The following is a 17,479-nucleotide window of genomic DNA, read 5'->3' as shown; positions in this document are numbered from 1 at the left end:
GTTTTGCATGAAGCCCAACATGCTAATGCTAATCAGTGGTTAGGACAGGTGTTCACTAAACTGACGCAAATAGACAAACGACCTAAACTATGCTTTGTTGAACTGACGCGTTATTGACACTCTGCTAAACTGATCTATGTTCACGCCGTGTTATGTTCTGATGTTTGTGATTCTCGCCTTAATGAAATCTTATCAAAGTTGCCATATCGTGACTATGCTATTATGTTTCTTGGTTTTGAGATTAACGCATCTGCTTTTAGAATTGTAATCAATAGGGAATAAAACTTCATAAAATTCTACTAAACTGGTGTGGTTATTCATGACTGCAAGGTCATGGTAGAGTCTTGGATTAATTGATGACGTTGACTAAAGTGAAATGTATTGTTATGATAAATATTGATGATATTATTGATGTATTGATTGGCATATTGATTAGTTATTTCGTCCTAAGGTGTCTCTCAACTGGGTCAAAAGATTCATTGGCCTAAAACGAGTCCTGATGTGTAATAAATTATCATAAAGGGACGCTTTAACAGTTCCAAACTAATAGTGCCTGGGAATTTGCTATTCTCCATTGGTTTGCTACTTGGGACGCAACCCTCTTTCCGCAACATCAAATTTTCTGCTTTCTTTATCAGGAGGGGGTGCATCTCCTGAGGACTGACTATTTGCTCTTTTCCTGGTAGCACTAACCACTACTTAATCAGGTGGCACCTGATGTGTGATGTAATCAGGGTCAGAAGGTGCAGGTTTGTACTTTTTCTCTATTCTAGGTGTTATAATTCTTGCTTTTACAGGCACATTAAAAATGTGGTCTGCATGCTTTACCTTTCCTGGTAGCACTGGGAGACATTGGTACCTAGAATGAGTTGAGGATAATGTATTGAATAAAAAAACCTTCCTCTAGTGGTTCTGTATGCATTGTAACCCCAAGATAGGCTGCAACCCGAGCTATCACCTGATTATATACTGTTGTATCTTCAGGTGGAGATGGTTTAGAGGGTTAGCTGTCTGGGTCATTGCTTGGGATGGGATCAGGGTTGTAAAGATCCCATTGATCAACAGTGTCTTGTTGTGAGTCAAAAGAATGCGTTGGAGAATGTATTGGTGTAGGACGTATTTGAGTAGAGTAGGTAGGTGTGGAGAGTGAGGAGGAGAATGAGGAGGAGAAGATTGAGGAGGTGCTGGCTTCTCTTTCTGCTTTGGCACTTTAGCTGGGGGCTGTGCAGTGTCCAATTCCTCCTGAAATGCCAGCTTTCGCTTTGTTTTTAAAGGAGGTGCTGTGATGATTCTCCCGGTTTCTTTAAGGATGTGTATCCTGAAATGTTTTTCATCCATAATTTGAAGGATTGGTTCAATCTCGGACTCCTCCTCAGAGGTTTTATGGCTTTCTCTTAGTATTTTCGAATGTCCACGTTCCTCTGTATATCTTGTCTTTTTCAGCTTCGAAATGTGATGTTTTTTCGGGATCGAAAATGCTGATGAAGGTCTCAGCTGCGAAACAGTTTTTCTTATTTTCAACTCTGAAAATTGTTGTCTACTGGAGTCTGAAATGGAGCTTTTTGTCGATTCCGAAGTCTTCGGAGGGGTGGCCTTTTTCGGTGCTGAACTCGAGGGTCGGTCACCGACATTTTTTTTCGGGCCGAGCAATGGCCTTCCAGCAGTGGCGTACCCAAGGCCTTCTGTTTTTTCTTATGTGGGGGAGCAGGGGCAGACGTACTCACATGCTGGGCGGTTGTGATGGGTCTGTCTTCTTTGGATTCCTGCTCCGACTCTATCTCGGACCGAGACTGCTGCCTTCATTTGTTCGTCCTCTGTTACGTTGAAATGTTCTCCAGTTTTCAACGCCATTTACAGCCTTCTTGCTCTTCGGTCCCTTAGAGTCTTTTTCGATCGGAACAATCGATAGACCTCACAGTTTTCTTCCCGATGGTCTGGGGAAAGGCAGAGGTTGCAAACCAGATGTTGGTCTGTGTATGGTTATTTTGCGTGGCACCAAGGACAGAATCGGAATGGAGTCCAATCCATGAGGCTCTCCACGCGGTCGGCCCAAATAGGCCCGAGTTAGGGACGTGCGCCATGAAGGGCGAACGAAGTTGTTTCCCAACGGTACTGCTGTTTCGATGGAAGATGACTAACGCAATCGATACAATACCGACGAAAACTAAAGTTTTAAAAAGTTTTCTGAATCGAAATCTCGGAGCAAGAGGAAACACGTCCGAACCCGACGGCGGAAATAAAACAATCTAACAATGGAGTTGATGCCCATGCGCACTGGAACTGAAGAGGAGGGGTCACTCGATCCCGTGACTCTAAAAGACTTCTTCAAAGAAAAACAACTTGTAACACTCCGAGCCCAACACTAGATGTCGGAATCCATATGCATTGCATGTGTACCTGCAGCTACACATGCCATCGAACATATATATATACACACACACATACACATATGACTCACTGAAAAAAACAAAGGTTACAGGGAAGTTATAGTTAGGTTCACATTTTACATGCATAAAACCATACAAGTTCAAGTTAGACTTATACTTATCCCAAGAAACTATAACGCATGCCCTAAGGCAACTATAACTTGCACCCCTGCCATGCACCAGTTTCTCATCAATAATTGTATTGCAAATGTTGCAGTGATATTATCAATTATGTCCGGACGGATGTAATTTGTGGGGTAATTAGCAGTGCATCGCAAAGGTGTGAGTTATAGTTACATTAAGGCAGGAGTTATAATTTCTTGAGATAAGTATAACTATACCTGTTGAATGTTTATGGTTTGAGTGGTTTTGTGGATATAAAATGTGAACCTAACAATAACATCCCTGTAACCTTTGTTTTTTTAGTGAATTGCTAAGGTTTTTTTATAATTCTGTCTCCTAGCTACAACTTTGCTGTAACCTTTGGCTTTTTCAGTGAATTCCTAGTTTCTTTTTTCAATATTAAGTAATATTTAAATACCTTACATGAATTCAACCCCCACCACACACAGCCTTCAGCAATGCAATGGAGTGTGATATGGAGCTATCATGCTAACTGCAACATTTGAGGTTTATAAACAACATAACTGAATTAAAAACACTACTTTAAAAACTTTGATAACTTGTCACAAACTCAAAGTACTAAACATTGATTAATTATGAGTGATTAGGCACTCAAATACACTTCGGTAATAAAGGTAGTATACCTGATTCTGGATATGAAGAGTTCCGAAATCCAGGATCTTTTTGTAGTTGGAGCTCTTTCAGACTAAATATTGAGACACCTAGAAAGGTATTTAATAAAAACAATATAAAAAAATTGTTTTGCAAATCATATTGCTTTGTACAAAATACACGGGTCTAAATTTCTGTACAGCCTGTAACATCCAAAGTTAAGTGAGTTGGAGCACAATAATAATCTGTATGCCAGTGCCCCAATTTTTCAGTCCCAGATCTATATATTTCAAAACTATGTGCACCCCTTAAGGGAGTCTCACTTCAGATGCCCGAACAATTTTAGAAATTACTATGTGTATATCCTACATTATGAAACCCAAAATAAAAGGCTCCAATTTAAGAGTTTGAAAAGCTGTCAGTGCCACATGAAACTATGTTAACCACAGCAGGGACCTCCCTTCTCAATTCTTCTGACAGCAACATTTATCACTAAAGGCTGAACACATCCCCTTTTAACCTAATTGGATCATGAAGATACAGTAAGTAAAATGAAGTATTTAGCTAGGTATGGAGGGTATCATAAAAACTACCTTTACGTTTAAATATGATTGAACAAAGTAACCTCTGAGGTCAGTAAAGGCATAATAGATCACAATCTCTACTGGAGAAATGTAGTCTTAAATATCTAGAAAATTGGTTGGGTAGATTTACCTAGTTGCTAAATGTGGTTGCACAGTCTGTATCTAAATTCACCCACACAGTGGACAAAAAAAGTCAACCAAAAGGAAAGAAGCGTAGGACAAGGAAACCAGTTCACCAAGAAGAGGGTAAGTCCTAAATAAGAGCCCTAAAGTACTTCACAAAGACAGTTTTAAAGATATTAGAGACTTGTGCTGCCTCTCTGCTATTTACTTTAGGAATACAGAGGCTACTAATCATGCTCATTATTCGCATGAGAATCAGTGGAGCGCTTTTTGAATGGTTTTCCTATTTTGTATCTGGCAGGATGAAATTTGTCCAGAGGGAATCCGTTATTTAAGCTGTCTCGAACCCTGGTGTGGTGTGTCCGTGGGATGGATTTTGTCATGTACATAATTAGATAAGGACATGAATTTGTTGAAAGAACTATTGCTCGGCACAGATAACCCCATACTTCAGGATGCTGATGAGTAATAAACCACCTGAATAGCGCTTCAATGGCCATAAGATTGAAAGCGATACCACTTCCTTAATGGTAATCATACTGACAAACACAATTCCATTGCTCTCTCCAGCCTTGTCATGCCTTTACGGCAAGTTATTCTTTCAGAGAACTTGTTTAAAGAAATGTCACTTTTACTCAAACCTACTGCTGGTCATTTCAGCTTGCTTTTGAAAACTTCCCTCAATTTAAAACTTTTGAAATTAAATTGCCTAACCCCAATTATTCCACTAGAGTTAAGCTGTAATAACAAGCAATACAAAGCAAACCCTGAATTTCAACTAATTATCTTATCCTTGACTCTCTTGAGATTAGACTATCAGCTAGCTTCTTCCCCCTCTCAAAACCCTTTTCTGGTTTGCAAAACACATGGGCTAAGGAATCAGTGTAAACATATTGCACTCATTCAAAATCATTGTTACTAATTTTCTCTTAATGTCCACACCAATCATAAATGTATCAGCCTAGGTAACTTCGCCGCTAGCTTCAGTCACCACAAACAACAAGGACACCTGCAGCACATCAAATCCTCATCTCAAACAATCTAACTCCATGGCTGCACACTGAATCAATGCCCCTCGAATCAGCAACGATTGCCCTTGGATTTTTGTTTTGCATGTGACTTGAAATCCCTTCTGCAACAAATGAAACCATAACGGTTCAAGCACCAGAGCATCCTCACATATTACATCGTCTTGCTTCTTTACAAACCACAGGTATTGATTCACTCCTCTGTTACCAAGATTCCATGCATTTTCCTAATTACACCCATTTTTAATTCTGATGATTTTTATTCAGCTGTCTAAAATAATTTATAGTAAAGTGCAGGCTTCCTCCTAGTTAAGTCTACACTGTATGTTTTACATGAATAAACGGTTTGATACTTATGGTGGATGTGTTAAGAGAAATACAACGTAGCATCTATAAACAGTATGCTTAATATTAGATGACCCAAGGACACTAAATTACATGATGTAAGTAAAGACTGGTGCACAAAAAATAAAGATGATCAGTCACTGACTGATATCTGAGCAAGGAATTAAGATTTTAAGAATTGCTTTTTTAGAAGTCTAACTTGTGCCAGTTTTGAAAATTATGATTAATGAATGAGTTACATTAAGCATGATACAGCTAAACAGTTGTCATTACCAAAAAATAATGTACTTTCTTTCATAACATAATGCCAACAAATTCAAAGGCAGCTACAGAACAATATACACCATAATATCTCTTCTGTTAAAACAGCAGTAACGTCCAAACTCTTGAGGAAGTAATAACCCTTCCTTTTGTTAGAGGTCCGAGGGTGTTAAGGAACAATACAAAGTCATCAAAATTTGCAATATTTTTTAAAGTATAGAAGATTCAGCAGTGTATGAGATTTCATAACTACGATGAACATGATCAAGGTTTAAGAATGTGCCCTGTCAAATATAGACTGAAGATCTAATGGTGCTAGAATAAAATAGACTAGAAAGGTCATGCTGACAGGGCAATGTGTCTTAAAAGCACCCCAAACTAAAATCGTTTATGATTCTAGAAATAAAGACAAGCAGGTAGTGGAAGTCTCACAGTGAAATACACCATTGACACCAATGTTAGGAAATTTGCTACGATGCAGGAAAGATGTCTGATTAGCTGAAAAGAGACCACATATGATATACAATATCTGTAAACAATAAATGACTTACTTTCAGGCAGAGCATGTATTCTTGTTCCCAGGCTTCTGAAATATGCATGCTTCATGGCATCTTCTGCAGAAATCCTTTTCTTAGAGTCATACTGTAAAATCAAATGATTAGAACTGTTATTCATATGCATATTTGCAGAGTATATTCTCAGTGATAAATTATTGTTGTTTCTTAGAACCTTCATTTTTACTTACCAAACACACAAAGGAATACATTTTTCCCTCTCTTAAAATGTAAGAACATCTTCGATGATTAATGAATGGATGAAGCTACCATCCAACAGGAATGGATTCTGTCAGATGCTCTCTTCTTCTACCAGTTGATTACTCTCTTTAAATACCCTCAAGGATCAGAATGGGACAGGCACATAAAAACATTAGGTACCCAAGGCTGATTGGGACACAGATCCCTTTGGTGTGCATTCCATAGCTGGCACACTTCTAGACAGTGCTTCCTTTAAAGGCACAGTGAGCTACTTCATTTTTTGTACAGTTTTTAACATTTAGTTCATAGCAGAGAGCCTAGCAACTTTTTCAGAGACTGCCAAGAATAAGGAATAGTTTTGTACCTGTAACTCCAGTTTTCTCGTAGGGGAATTTCCATTTCAGTCATAACCACTGAACAGTCCCGCCCATGTGTGGAGACCCCGGAGCACTTTTTCACAATACATCTTCTTATATGAAGGTGTTCACCTTGCTTTGGGAAGACCTGCAGAGTCATTTGAGAGGACAATATTATGCAGCCTATAGAAGGAGGCTACAATGGCCCAATTCTTCATCTTGTACATAAAAAAGGGACCAGGAGATTAAATATGTATACAATGTCATGATATTTTTTTGTAAAACAGCATAAAGGTCTTTCACAAGCCATTTTTTAATAGAGTAGAGAGATGAAGTAAAGCAGGGCAGTGTAGCCCTATATGCTGTCATTATGTGAGTTACAAATAGAGGCTGTGCCTTGAGGAACTCAGGTATCCCATCATTTTGAGCAGGTGGCAGTGGCTGCAGTTCATTTTGAGGTGATGGGTGATGATATATAGGTCTACTGGTTACTTCTGTCCACTCCACTGGTGAGGAGGGAGGGTTGCTTATCACTATAATGGAAATTCCCCTACAAGAGACTGGAGTTACAGGTAAGAAACTATTCCTTCTGTTGTAGGGGATTTCTACATATAGTAATAGGCACTGAATAGAGTAGCAAGTCCATCCCTACTGAGAGCGGTGGGGAAGACAGAGAATTAACTAAGGTAGAGGTTTTAAGCAAAAATAAATCTGAGGGAGGCCTGTCCAACTTGACCGCCTGCCCTGACATCAGAGTCCAGGCAGTAATGTTTTGTAAATGTATGGACAGATCTTCATGTGGCTGCTTGGCAAATATCTGGTATAGGGATATTTCTCAATAAAGCAGCTGTAACTCCTTTACATCTAGTGGAGTGTGCTATAAGATTAGCTGATAGTGTCTTGTTAACTTTTTGATAGCACAACAAGATAAAGGAGACTATCCATCAGGAGATGGACTTTTTGGAAGTGGCTAAACCCGTACGGACTGGACTGTAGTTGACAAACAATTGGTTCAATCTGTGGATGTCTCGTGTCCTATTGAGATAGAATTTCAAAACTCTCCTCACATTCAGGGAATGCAGAGTTCTTTCGGCTGGAATAGAGGGATTCTGAAATGGTCTGATTAACATGGAAATCCGAAATAACATTAGGGTGGAATTTTGGATGAGTTCTCATAACCACTTTGCTAGAATGGAAGACTGTGTAAGGTTTGTGAAAACAAAGCGCTTGGATCTCGCTAACCCTGCGAGCTGATATTGTTGCTACAAGGAAAGATGTTTTCCAAGAAAGGCGTTGCAAGGAGGCTTTGTGAGTAGGCTCAAAGGGATACTGCATAAGTCGAGAGAGCTCCTAGGGAAGTAAATTATGTCTACTGGGAGGGAAAACCTTTTTCAACCCTTCTAAAAAAACTTTGATGATGGAGGATTCTGTAAAAAGAGGTCTGTGAAGGATAGTTTCTGTAGGCAGTAAGGGCTGCCAGGTGAACCTTTATAGAAGAGAACTGCAAGCCAGATATTGTCAGATGAATTAAGTATGTAAGAATGACATCTTCCTGGCAAGAGATAGGGTTTATGTTATTAGAGGAACCCTAAATTCTAAATCTCTTCCACTTGAAGGCATATGTGGAACATGTTGAAGGTCACTTAGCCTCTCGGAGGACATCCATACAATCCTCTGACAGACTCAAATGACCATACTGCATTAGCTCAGGAGCCATGCCACCAAATTCAAAGAGGATCAATTGGGGTGTACTATCTGGCCTCTGGACTTCGTTACTAAGTCTGGTCTGCATGGCAGCTTGAGATGTGGATGGACTAACCAGTGAAGGAGGACCCTGAACCACCATTGACGCGGCCACTCCGGAGCTATGAGGATCATATTGGCTCTCATTTGGGACAACCTGATGAGGACTGTTGGAGTCTGGGGAATCGGTGGAAAAGCGCTGAGAAATTTGCCGGACCAGTTGATCTATACGGCATTCCCCAGTCTCCCTGGCTTGAAGTACCTCAAGGTGAAGCTTCTGAATTTTCTGTTTTCTGCGGTGGCGAACAAGTCGATGGCCAGAGTTCCCCACTGTTGAAACATACTTTGGACGACGCTGTTGTTTAGGACCCACTCATAGTTTTCTTTCAGGAGTCTGCTTAGGCATTTTGGACACCTGGAAGGTAAGTCGCCGTAATCGTGAGGTCCCTGGCTAGAAGCCATTTCCAGATCATCTGGGCCTCGTGTGACAAGGACCTGGACTTCATCCCTCCCTGCTTTTTGAGGTAGTACATCGTTGCTGTATTGTCCGTCTGAACAAGTAGGGAGTGGGATCTGAAAGACAGGTGAAAATATCTCAGTGCTAGATAGACCACACATAGCTCTAGGAGATTGATATGTTGTCTCCCTTTCTGACCACCAGCCATGAATTTGGAGGTGATCCATGTGGGAGCCCCACCCCAGCAGTGAGGCATCCATCACTATTGTTTGAGGAGGAACCTCCAGATAAAAAAGGCATCCCTCAAAGTAGGTTCTTTGGAGGGCACCACGATTTCAGGGATAGTTTCGCATTGTGAGATAGGTCTATCCTGTATTCCCATTTGCCTTTCAGTTGGTCCCACTGATCGTCTAGACATTCTTGGAGAGGTTGCATGTGGAGATGGGTATTCAGTGTGAAGAAGGTGCAGGAGGCCGTCGAGCCGGGGAGATATGATACTGTTCTCACAGTTGGACTAGAAGCTCTCATCAGAAAGAGACACTTCTGAAGGATCGAAAAGTGTCTCTCCTCTGAAGGACACACACTTGTATTGTATCAACGAAAGCTGCCAGATAATGTAAGGTTTGAACCGGGACAAAGGTTGATTTGGTGAGGTTGACCTGAAGGCCTAACCTCTGGAGGAAACTGCAAGTCCAGTTGTTGTGAAGCAGAGCTTCCTGAGATGTTGACACCTTGATTAGCCAATCATCTAGGTAGGGGTAGATGAATATTTAGTGCTTCCTGAGATGGGAAGCCACCACTGCCATGCACTCTGAGAATGTTCTGGGTACTGACTTGAGACCAAATAGTAGTACTTCGTACTGATAGTGATCTTGCCCCAACCTCCGAAGCTTTCTGGCGATTGGATTATGGAAGTATGTTTCTTGAAGGTCAATGGAACACAGCCAATCTTCCTGGTGCAATTGGGGATACATTTGGTGCAATGCCAGCATCTGGAACTTTTCTTGATGAATCCACTTGTCTGTTTTGAGGCTGAGTATGGGTCTGAATTTGGACGACGCTGTTGTTTAGGACCCACTCATAGTTTTCTTTCAGGAGTCTGCTTAGGCATTTTGGACACCTGGAAGGTAAGTCGCCGTAATCGTGAGGTCCCTGGCTAGAAGCCATTTCCAGATCATCTGGGCCTCGTGTGACAAGGACCTGGACTTCATCCCTCCCTGCTTTTTGAGGTAGTACATCGTTGCTGTATTGTCCGTCTGAACAAGTAGGGAGTGGGATCTGAAAGACAGGTGAAAATATCTCAGTGCTAGATAGACCACACATAGCTCTAGGAGATTGATATGTTGTCTCCCTTTCTGACCACCAGCCATGAATTTGGAGGTGATCCATGTGGGAGCCCCACCCCAGCAGTGAGGCATCCATCACTATTGTTTGAGGAGGAACCTCCAGATAAAAAAGGCATCCCTCAAAGTAGGTTCTTTGGAGGGCACCACGATTTCAGGGATAGTTTCGCATTGTGAGATAGGTCTATCCTGTATTCCCATTTGCCTTTCAGTTGGTCCCACTGATCGTCTAGACATTCTTGGAGAGGTTGCATGTGGAGATGGGTATTCAGTGTGAAGAAGGTGCAGGAGGCCGTCGAGCCGGGGAGATATGATACTGTTCTCACAGTTGGACTAGAAGCTCTCATCAGAAAGAGACACTTCTGAAGGATCGAAAAGTGTCTCTCCTCTGAAGGACACACACTTGTATTGTATCAACGAAAGCTGCCAGATAATGTAAGGTTTGAACCGGGACAAAGGTTGATTTGGTGAGGTTGACCTGAAGGCCTAACCTCTGGAGGAAACTGCAAGTCCAGTTGTTGTGAAGCAGAGCTTCCTGAGATGTTGACACCTTGATTAGCCAATCATCTAGGTAGGGGTAGATGAATATTTAGTGCTTCCTGAGATGGGAAGCCACCACTGCCATGCACTCTGAGAATGTTCTGGGTACTGACTTGAGACCAAATAGTAGTACTTCGTACTGATAGTGATCTTGCCCCAACCTCCGAAGCTTTCTGGCGATTGGATTATGGAAGTATGTTTCTTGAAGGTCAATGGAACACAGCCAATCTTCCTGGTGCAATTGGGGATACATTTGGTGCAATGCCAGCATCTGGAACTTTTCTTGATGAATCCACTTGTCTGTTTTGAGGCTGAGTATGGGTCTGAATTTGTTCATGTTTTTTTTTTCCATCAGAAAGTACCTTGAATAAATGCCGGTCCCTCATGCTAGTGAGGAATGGGTTCCACCGGCTGGTTTCATAAGAGAATAAATGCAACAGTAACAGTGAGAGCTGGAAGCAGGATGGTTTCGGAGGGAGGGACGGTGAAGGACTGGTGAACCTGAGACAAGATCCATTTTGTACAATATTCAGAACTCATGCGTTTTTTGTTTTGTTTTGCCACTCTGCCAGATAACAAGATATGCTTCCCCCCACTACAGTGGGTAACAAAGGAGAAGGAAGTGATAGTGCAGGATTTTGATCCTGATGGTTGCTTGCCTCCTTGAGTGAGCTGTGGGTGGATCATCTCCTCTTCTGCTTCCTTTGGTGTGTTTGATAAGGTAGTTGGTGCTGTTGCTGTCAATCAATCAGTTATTTCTAAAGCGCAGCTAATCAACCATAGGGTCTTGAGGCGCTGGTGCTGTCCACCACTTTGTTGGCGTCCTTGATACCACTGAAGAGTTTGAACCCTCTGCATACATAAACAGGGTTGATAGGGATGGGAAGATTTTCTTTGCTTTCTGGGTCTCTCTAAACCGACTCCGGAGGGGGGGGGGGGGGGGGAGGTCAAGATGGGGGCAAAGTAAGTTGCCCGACAAAATCCTCTGCTGCCCGAGCCTGTTAAAGCAGCAATTCTTGGGGGGTTTCTGCCCACCGGCCGGATGGCCCAGTGAGACGCAATCCTGGTGAAACCCCGGGAGACATTTAGATGCAGCAAGGGCCCCCCTGCTCTGTTCTGTAGGCAATCGCTGGCTGAGCCTAAGACTGGGACAGTGGCCTGCAGAGCGACTGAGAGCAAGCCTTGGCAATCTGGGCTGCCATGAGTACCCTGAAGGCACCTATGGTCCGCTTCCCAGATAATAAAACACCCTGGGAAGGCGATGGGCGAGAGCGACTAAGCCCTCGGCGGAGCGCCGCTCTACATGGCATTGGAGGGGCCTGCTTGGAGGAGTTGCATCGACCCCGGGCAGAGCGGAGTGCTAGAGGCCGGGTGCATGCAGCGGGGCTGCAGTGGAAAACCCTCCTGGGCTGAACAGCGTGTCTCACCTAACCAGGTTCGCCTGCACCACAGAACTGGCTGGCCCACGTTACAGTGTACATCATCGTCGACAGGAGGGGTCCTGTCGCCCACAGTGGCCTAGGAAGGAGCTGACTGTGTGGGCAGTGCTGGCCCTGCGCCAGTTGGAGTGCGACAGGCCTTGCAGTGGGGCTGGGCGGGGCCCACCGGTGGCCTTGGGCTAACAGAAAGCTGCCCACCTGGACTCCAGTGGCTAGCCCTGTGTAAGACTTCACGGTCGAGTGCCACGGCCCCCAGTCATTTATTTTGCACCGCGTGGGCACTTACCCCCGCAATGGCACCCCGGCGCAGTGAGCAGGGGGCGCTGTCTGCCAAGGGAGGAGACTGCCGCAGACCTACAGAGACAAAGGCCAACACAACATTGGTGGGCCTAGCTTTATGCAGTCGGCTGTGTCAGTCCCAGGGTGAGTGACCAGTGGCATGGAGAGCCCATCACCCCAGCACCCTTCTGCCTAGAGTACAACCTGGGAGGCCTGGAGGGAGGCTATCACACCAGGACATCAAGCCTAGAGCTATTTAACTACTATTGAGCGGGTGCACCTTTGCACAGAACCCGTGCTAGCTTCTCCCTTCTTGACCCTGGTCGCCTTGATACCACCTACATCCCCACTAGGAATTGGCCAGCGAACTCTCACACTAGGGCCCTCCGCACCAGTCTGTCGGACTTTCCAGGCCGTCATGTGTCTGCGCTGCGGATGCCCGGGGAGGTGCGGAATGGGAGGCTGCCGCTTCACCGATTTCAGACACCTGCATTACGGCCTCAGCGCCTCGGATAATGGCTACCACAAAGAGCAAAAGGGCCCAGTCGGTCTGGGAGGTGTTGCCCCAATCCACCCCAGCCCATGCCAAGGAGGTGGGGTCATCTGCCTCTTCCCTTGCTCGGGAGGCATGAGAGGAGCCCCAGGACGGCGACCTGGCCCCTGTCATGAAAGGCTTTCTAACCTCCCTCCTCGATTCCCAAAAGTCCGATATCCAAGACTTGAGAAGAGACCTTGCCCAAGAATTGCGAGACCTCTGGAAGGACCTGACCCCAATCCGCGATCGGGTCTCCACCCTAGAGGAAAACAAGACTTCTTGCGACGAAGATTTAGAACTTCTATGCCAGGAAATCATATGCCTACACAAGCAACAAGATAACCTCAGGGCCTAGGTGGAAGATCAGGAGAACAGGTCGTGGAGGAACAATATTCGCCTCATGCGAGTGGGTGCCGGGGGTTCGGACATCTGAGGCTATACACAGCGCTCTTTTGCTATACCTTGGACTGGGAGGACAAAGCTGACCTACAACTTGATTGTGTGCAGAGCTGGACGGGCTGGGGGACCCAGGGCTAGGTCCCCTGACATTTTAGCATGCGTCTACCACTTTTAAATCAAGGAAGACATACTGAAGGTGGCACAGAACAGACAGCCTGTGCACTACCAAGGCCATGTTGTTGGCCTCTTCCAGGACCTTTGCCTCCTCAGTCTGCAGAGCTGAAAGGAATTCAAGCCAATCACTAATTTCCTGCGCTCCCTCAAGAAGACATATGGCTGGGGCATCTGTTTCGGCTGATATTCCGATGAGAGGGCCAACTCCACTAAACCAAAACCTTGCAGGGAGCATGTTGTGTGTTGGGGCTGGCCGAGGACCATCTTGGGCGATCACCACGGCCTTCCTCCAGGGGCTCCCTCTCCAGGGGCCCGGGCTCGCAAAAAAGGGGACGGCCCCAGAAGCACAAACGACCGAGCCCGGGGAAGCGAGCACAGGAGCAGCAAGCAGTTCTGGGTAGTTTGCCGGCAAGTACGAATAAACTAGCTACATGAACACTGTCCCAGCACCTGCCGCAAGACCACATCTGGATGCTTTGGGCCTCCTCCTTACTAGCTGGACCTGCAGCTGCGGGGGTGTTCCAGAGGTCTTCGTCCTACTGGTTCATTCCAGATGCTTGTTCGATCAATGATTCCACAGCACACCAGCCTTAGATTAGGACTGTGTTCTCATTTAGTTTGATTTGTTACATGTTGCGTATTGTTAACTACTCTTCCTTCTCAAAACCAGATCCTACACTGGGGCCAAGCGGCCCTCCAACAGGCCCGCACCTGTCCCCCTGTCTTAGTGCCATGCCGCACCATAGAGCCAACTTTACACTGCTAAACGTCCATTCTTCCTATAATCCTCCTGGAACTTAGAATTAGAAACCTCAATGTTTGAGGCCTTATCTACCCAACCAAGCACGCAGCTGTTCGAATAGGAACCTTTGACTTCACTTTGGCGAGTATTTATGCCCCCAATGAAAGCCAGGATCAATTTATCACACAGGGTCTGGGGCAGGTCCTTTGGACACCAGACACAACAATCCCTATTGGGGGTGAATTGAACCTAGTGATGAACAATGTGCTGGACAGATCGGGCCAACGCTCTGATCAGATGGGTGACTTCTCTGCTCCAGGGATGCAATTTTTAACTGACTGTGCATTATTCGACCTCTGGCGTGAGTCACAGCCCCAACACAAGACTACACTTTCTACTTGACAGTCTAGAAAACTATGCTTGCATTGATTACTTTCTAGCCTCCTCTACGTTCCGAACAATAATCCACCTCACTTTTATTGCTCCTAGAGCACTTTCCGACCACGCTGCACTAACACTTGTAGCACACATTACATCGTCCAACATAAGCTCTTGCACTGACGGCTGTGGGACAGTTTACTCCTATCTCAGATCACCACAAACTCTATCCGCTGTATGATTAAAGACTACCTCTCCAATGACAATGATGCGCAACATCACCCTCCTCCCTCTGGGAGGTGCTGAGGTTAGTAGTTAAAAAATAATTTATTGGGCTCTCAGCGGCCAAAAATAAGTCCTGCAGGAAGAAATGGCACCAGCTGGAACAAGCTGTTCCAGAACAGGAAATTATTCACAAACAAACTGGGGCCCCCAGGTTGTGGAGGGAGCTGGTGGGGGCACAAGCCCAGCTCAAAAGGCTGGACTTTGTTAGAGCCCAGTGCACTATGGCTAGACTGAAACAGAAATTCTACCTTAGAAGCAACCGTTGTGGCTGCATGTTGGCCCATACGCTGCACGCTTGCACCCATGTAGCCTCCATTCAGGTTATACCGTCCTCCCCAATGAAGAATCACACACTCACCATGCTGCTGCAGCTGCTTTTCAAAGTTACTATGGTGCTCTGTATGCTGCTCCTACTTGCAACTCCACTGATCAAACATGGTACCTGGCAGAAAGCGCCCCCACCCACCTGCCACCCATCGAAGCAGAGGGCGTTGGAGAAGCCAATATGCCTTGAAGAGGCCATCTCGACCATTGCCAGGGTGAAGTTGGGAAAGTCACTGGGCCCTGATGGCTTCCCCTCACTATTGACGCAATGTTTTACCTCTGCTGACACAGACACACTCACTAAATCCATGCTAGAAGCCACCATCACAGTTATTCCAACATTCAAGGAGCCAACGAACTGTGGCTCTTAAAGGCCTATCTCCCTGCTCTATGTAGATGCCAAGCTTTTTACCAGTATCTTATCTCACCGCCTCAACCCTTGCATGCCTGGCTTGGTGGACCCAGGCCAGGCAGGGTTCATTCCTACCCAGCAGAGCAGAGACAATATGAAGTGCCTTTTACACTTCTTAGACAAGGTGCATAGGTCTGGGACGGAGGGACTGTTTCTGCCAATCAACATCAAAAAGGCATTTGAGAGAGTCCAATGGCCCTATCTTTTCACTATCCTTACACACCTAGGCTTCGGGGACCAATTCAGACACTGGATACAAAGCATCTATAGCGCGCCCTATGCCTCAGTGAGAGTGAATGGGGTTTCCTCACCGTCCTTTCCTTTACAGTAGGGGACCAGACAGGGGTGCCGACTCTCCCCTCTCCTCTATATATGGAGCTGCTAGCCCAGAGGATCTGGTATAATCCAGCTATCTCTGGTGTCACATTTGGCGGGGAATCACTATCTCATCAGTCTCTTTGCTGATGACTAATCTCAGCTGTCACCAACCCAATGACCTTGCTCCCGGCGCTGGTCACGGAACTCTGTACCTTTGGGGTGTTCTCAGGCCTCAAAGTAAATATGTGGCAAACTGTAAACCTCTCAGTGACCCCTTCTTATGAGTCCAGTCTACCCTCTCAGTTCCCTTTTGATTGGGCACAAGATCATATTATTTACCTGAGGATTAAGGTGGCACGCTCTGTTCCACGCACCATCATCTTGAACTACACAACCTTAACTTCCCAAACACTGGGTGAGCTGGAAAAATGGTGTTGTCTCTGCCTGTCCTGGTTGGGCTGAATAACAATGAAAATGACTATTCCACCCCGCATCCAATACCTTTTCCAGACACTCCCTCTGACCCCATTGGGAAAGTCCTCCAGGCCCTCCAAACCGCCTTCACTAAATTTATCTGGGAGGGCAAGACGCCCTGGCTCTCTAAATATCTACTCTACCGCCTGACCTGAGAGGGGGGACTTGCAGTACCCTGCCTAATACAATACTTTCAGGCCTCCCAACTACTCTTCCTAGTGGAATGGAGACAGCCACTCCCACAGAAACACTGGTGCTTTATGGACCAAGCTATAGAGTTTCCCATATTTAGAAAGAACCATGGCTCCCATGTAAACATCAAACAGGGGGACTCTACTCCTCTCAGGTTATGAGCACAGTTTCCAGAGTTCGGGATGCAGTGGCTTGACTACCTTTACCTCCCCCATGGCTCCCAGTTTCGCCAACCCAGGCTTCCCTACTGAACTTCACTAAGAACAGTTCTGGCGATGGCACAAGGGTGGGTATAAGAGAATGGGTTGTCTCTTTGACCCCCCAAGGCATCATTCCGTTTCAGCAACTAAAAGCTGACTATGGGTTGACAGAGACCGAATGACTCCAATACCTGCAGATACGGCACTGGGTCACGCAGTCAGAACTTAAACCATAAGCATAGAGACCCCTTACAGCATTTGAGAGGTGGGTGTTCCTTAAAAAAGATTACCAATGCCACATATCTTGGCAATCTATGCATTGCTGTCCACGCAGGCACGGCCTCCCAGATCCCCAGGTCAGCTCCGGTGGGAGGGGAAGCTTTGTAGGGCGCTAACAGATAAATAGTGGGAGGACATACACTATAGGGCTCTTCAATTGGCGCACTGCATGGCCAGTAGAGAACCGGCCTACCAAATCACCTCATACTGGTAACTCACCCTTGCAAGGCTCCATGCGTGGAACTCAATCAGAACTAAAGAATGCTGGAGGGGTTGCAGAGGCACTGGCATCCTGATTCACCTGCTCTGGCATTGACCAAAACTGGAACAGTTTTGGGAGCGGGTCCTAGATG

General features: G+C 45.3%; 1 protein-coding gene across 5 annotated transcripts in view; it reads right to left on the bottom strand.

Moving 5' to 3' along the window:
• Positions 1-17,479, bottom strand: part of CDK17 (cyclin dependent kinase 17) — a 410,092-nt gene that overhangs the window by 32,000 nt on the left and 360,613 nt on the right. For all 5 annotated transcript variants that reach the window (XM_069229533.1, XM_069229534.1, XM_069229532.1 and 2 more), the window contains 2 exons: positions 6,054-6,144; positions 3,194-3,271 (listed from right to left, as the gene is read on the bottom strand). In XM_069229533.1, the coding sequence (XP_069085634.1) occupies positions 3,194-3,271; positions 6,054-6,144 (169 nt within the window). The remainder of the gene's footprint in view (positions 1-3,193; positions 3,272-6,053; positions 6,145-17,479) is intronic.

This window comes from Pleurodeles waltl, chromosome 4_1 (assembly GCF_031143425.1).
Source record: "Pleurodeles waltl isolate 20211129_DDA chromosome 4_1, aPleWal1.hap1.20221129, whole genome shotgun sequence".
In the NCBI taxonomy this organism is placed as follows: Eukaryota; Metazoa; Chordata; class Amphibia; order Caudata; family Salamandridae; genus Pleurodeles; species Pleurodeles waltl.
This window is presented reverse-complemented; position numbering and strand designations above follow the sequence as displayed.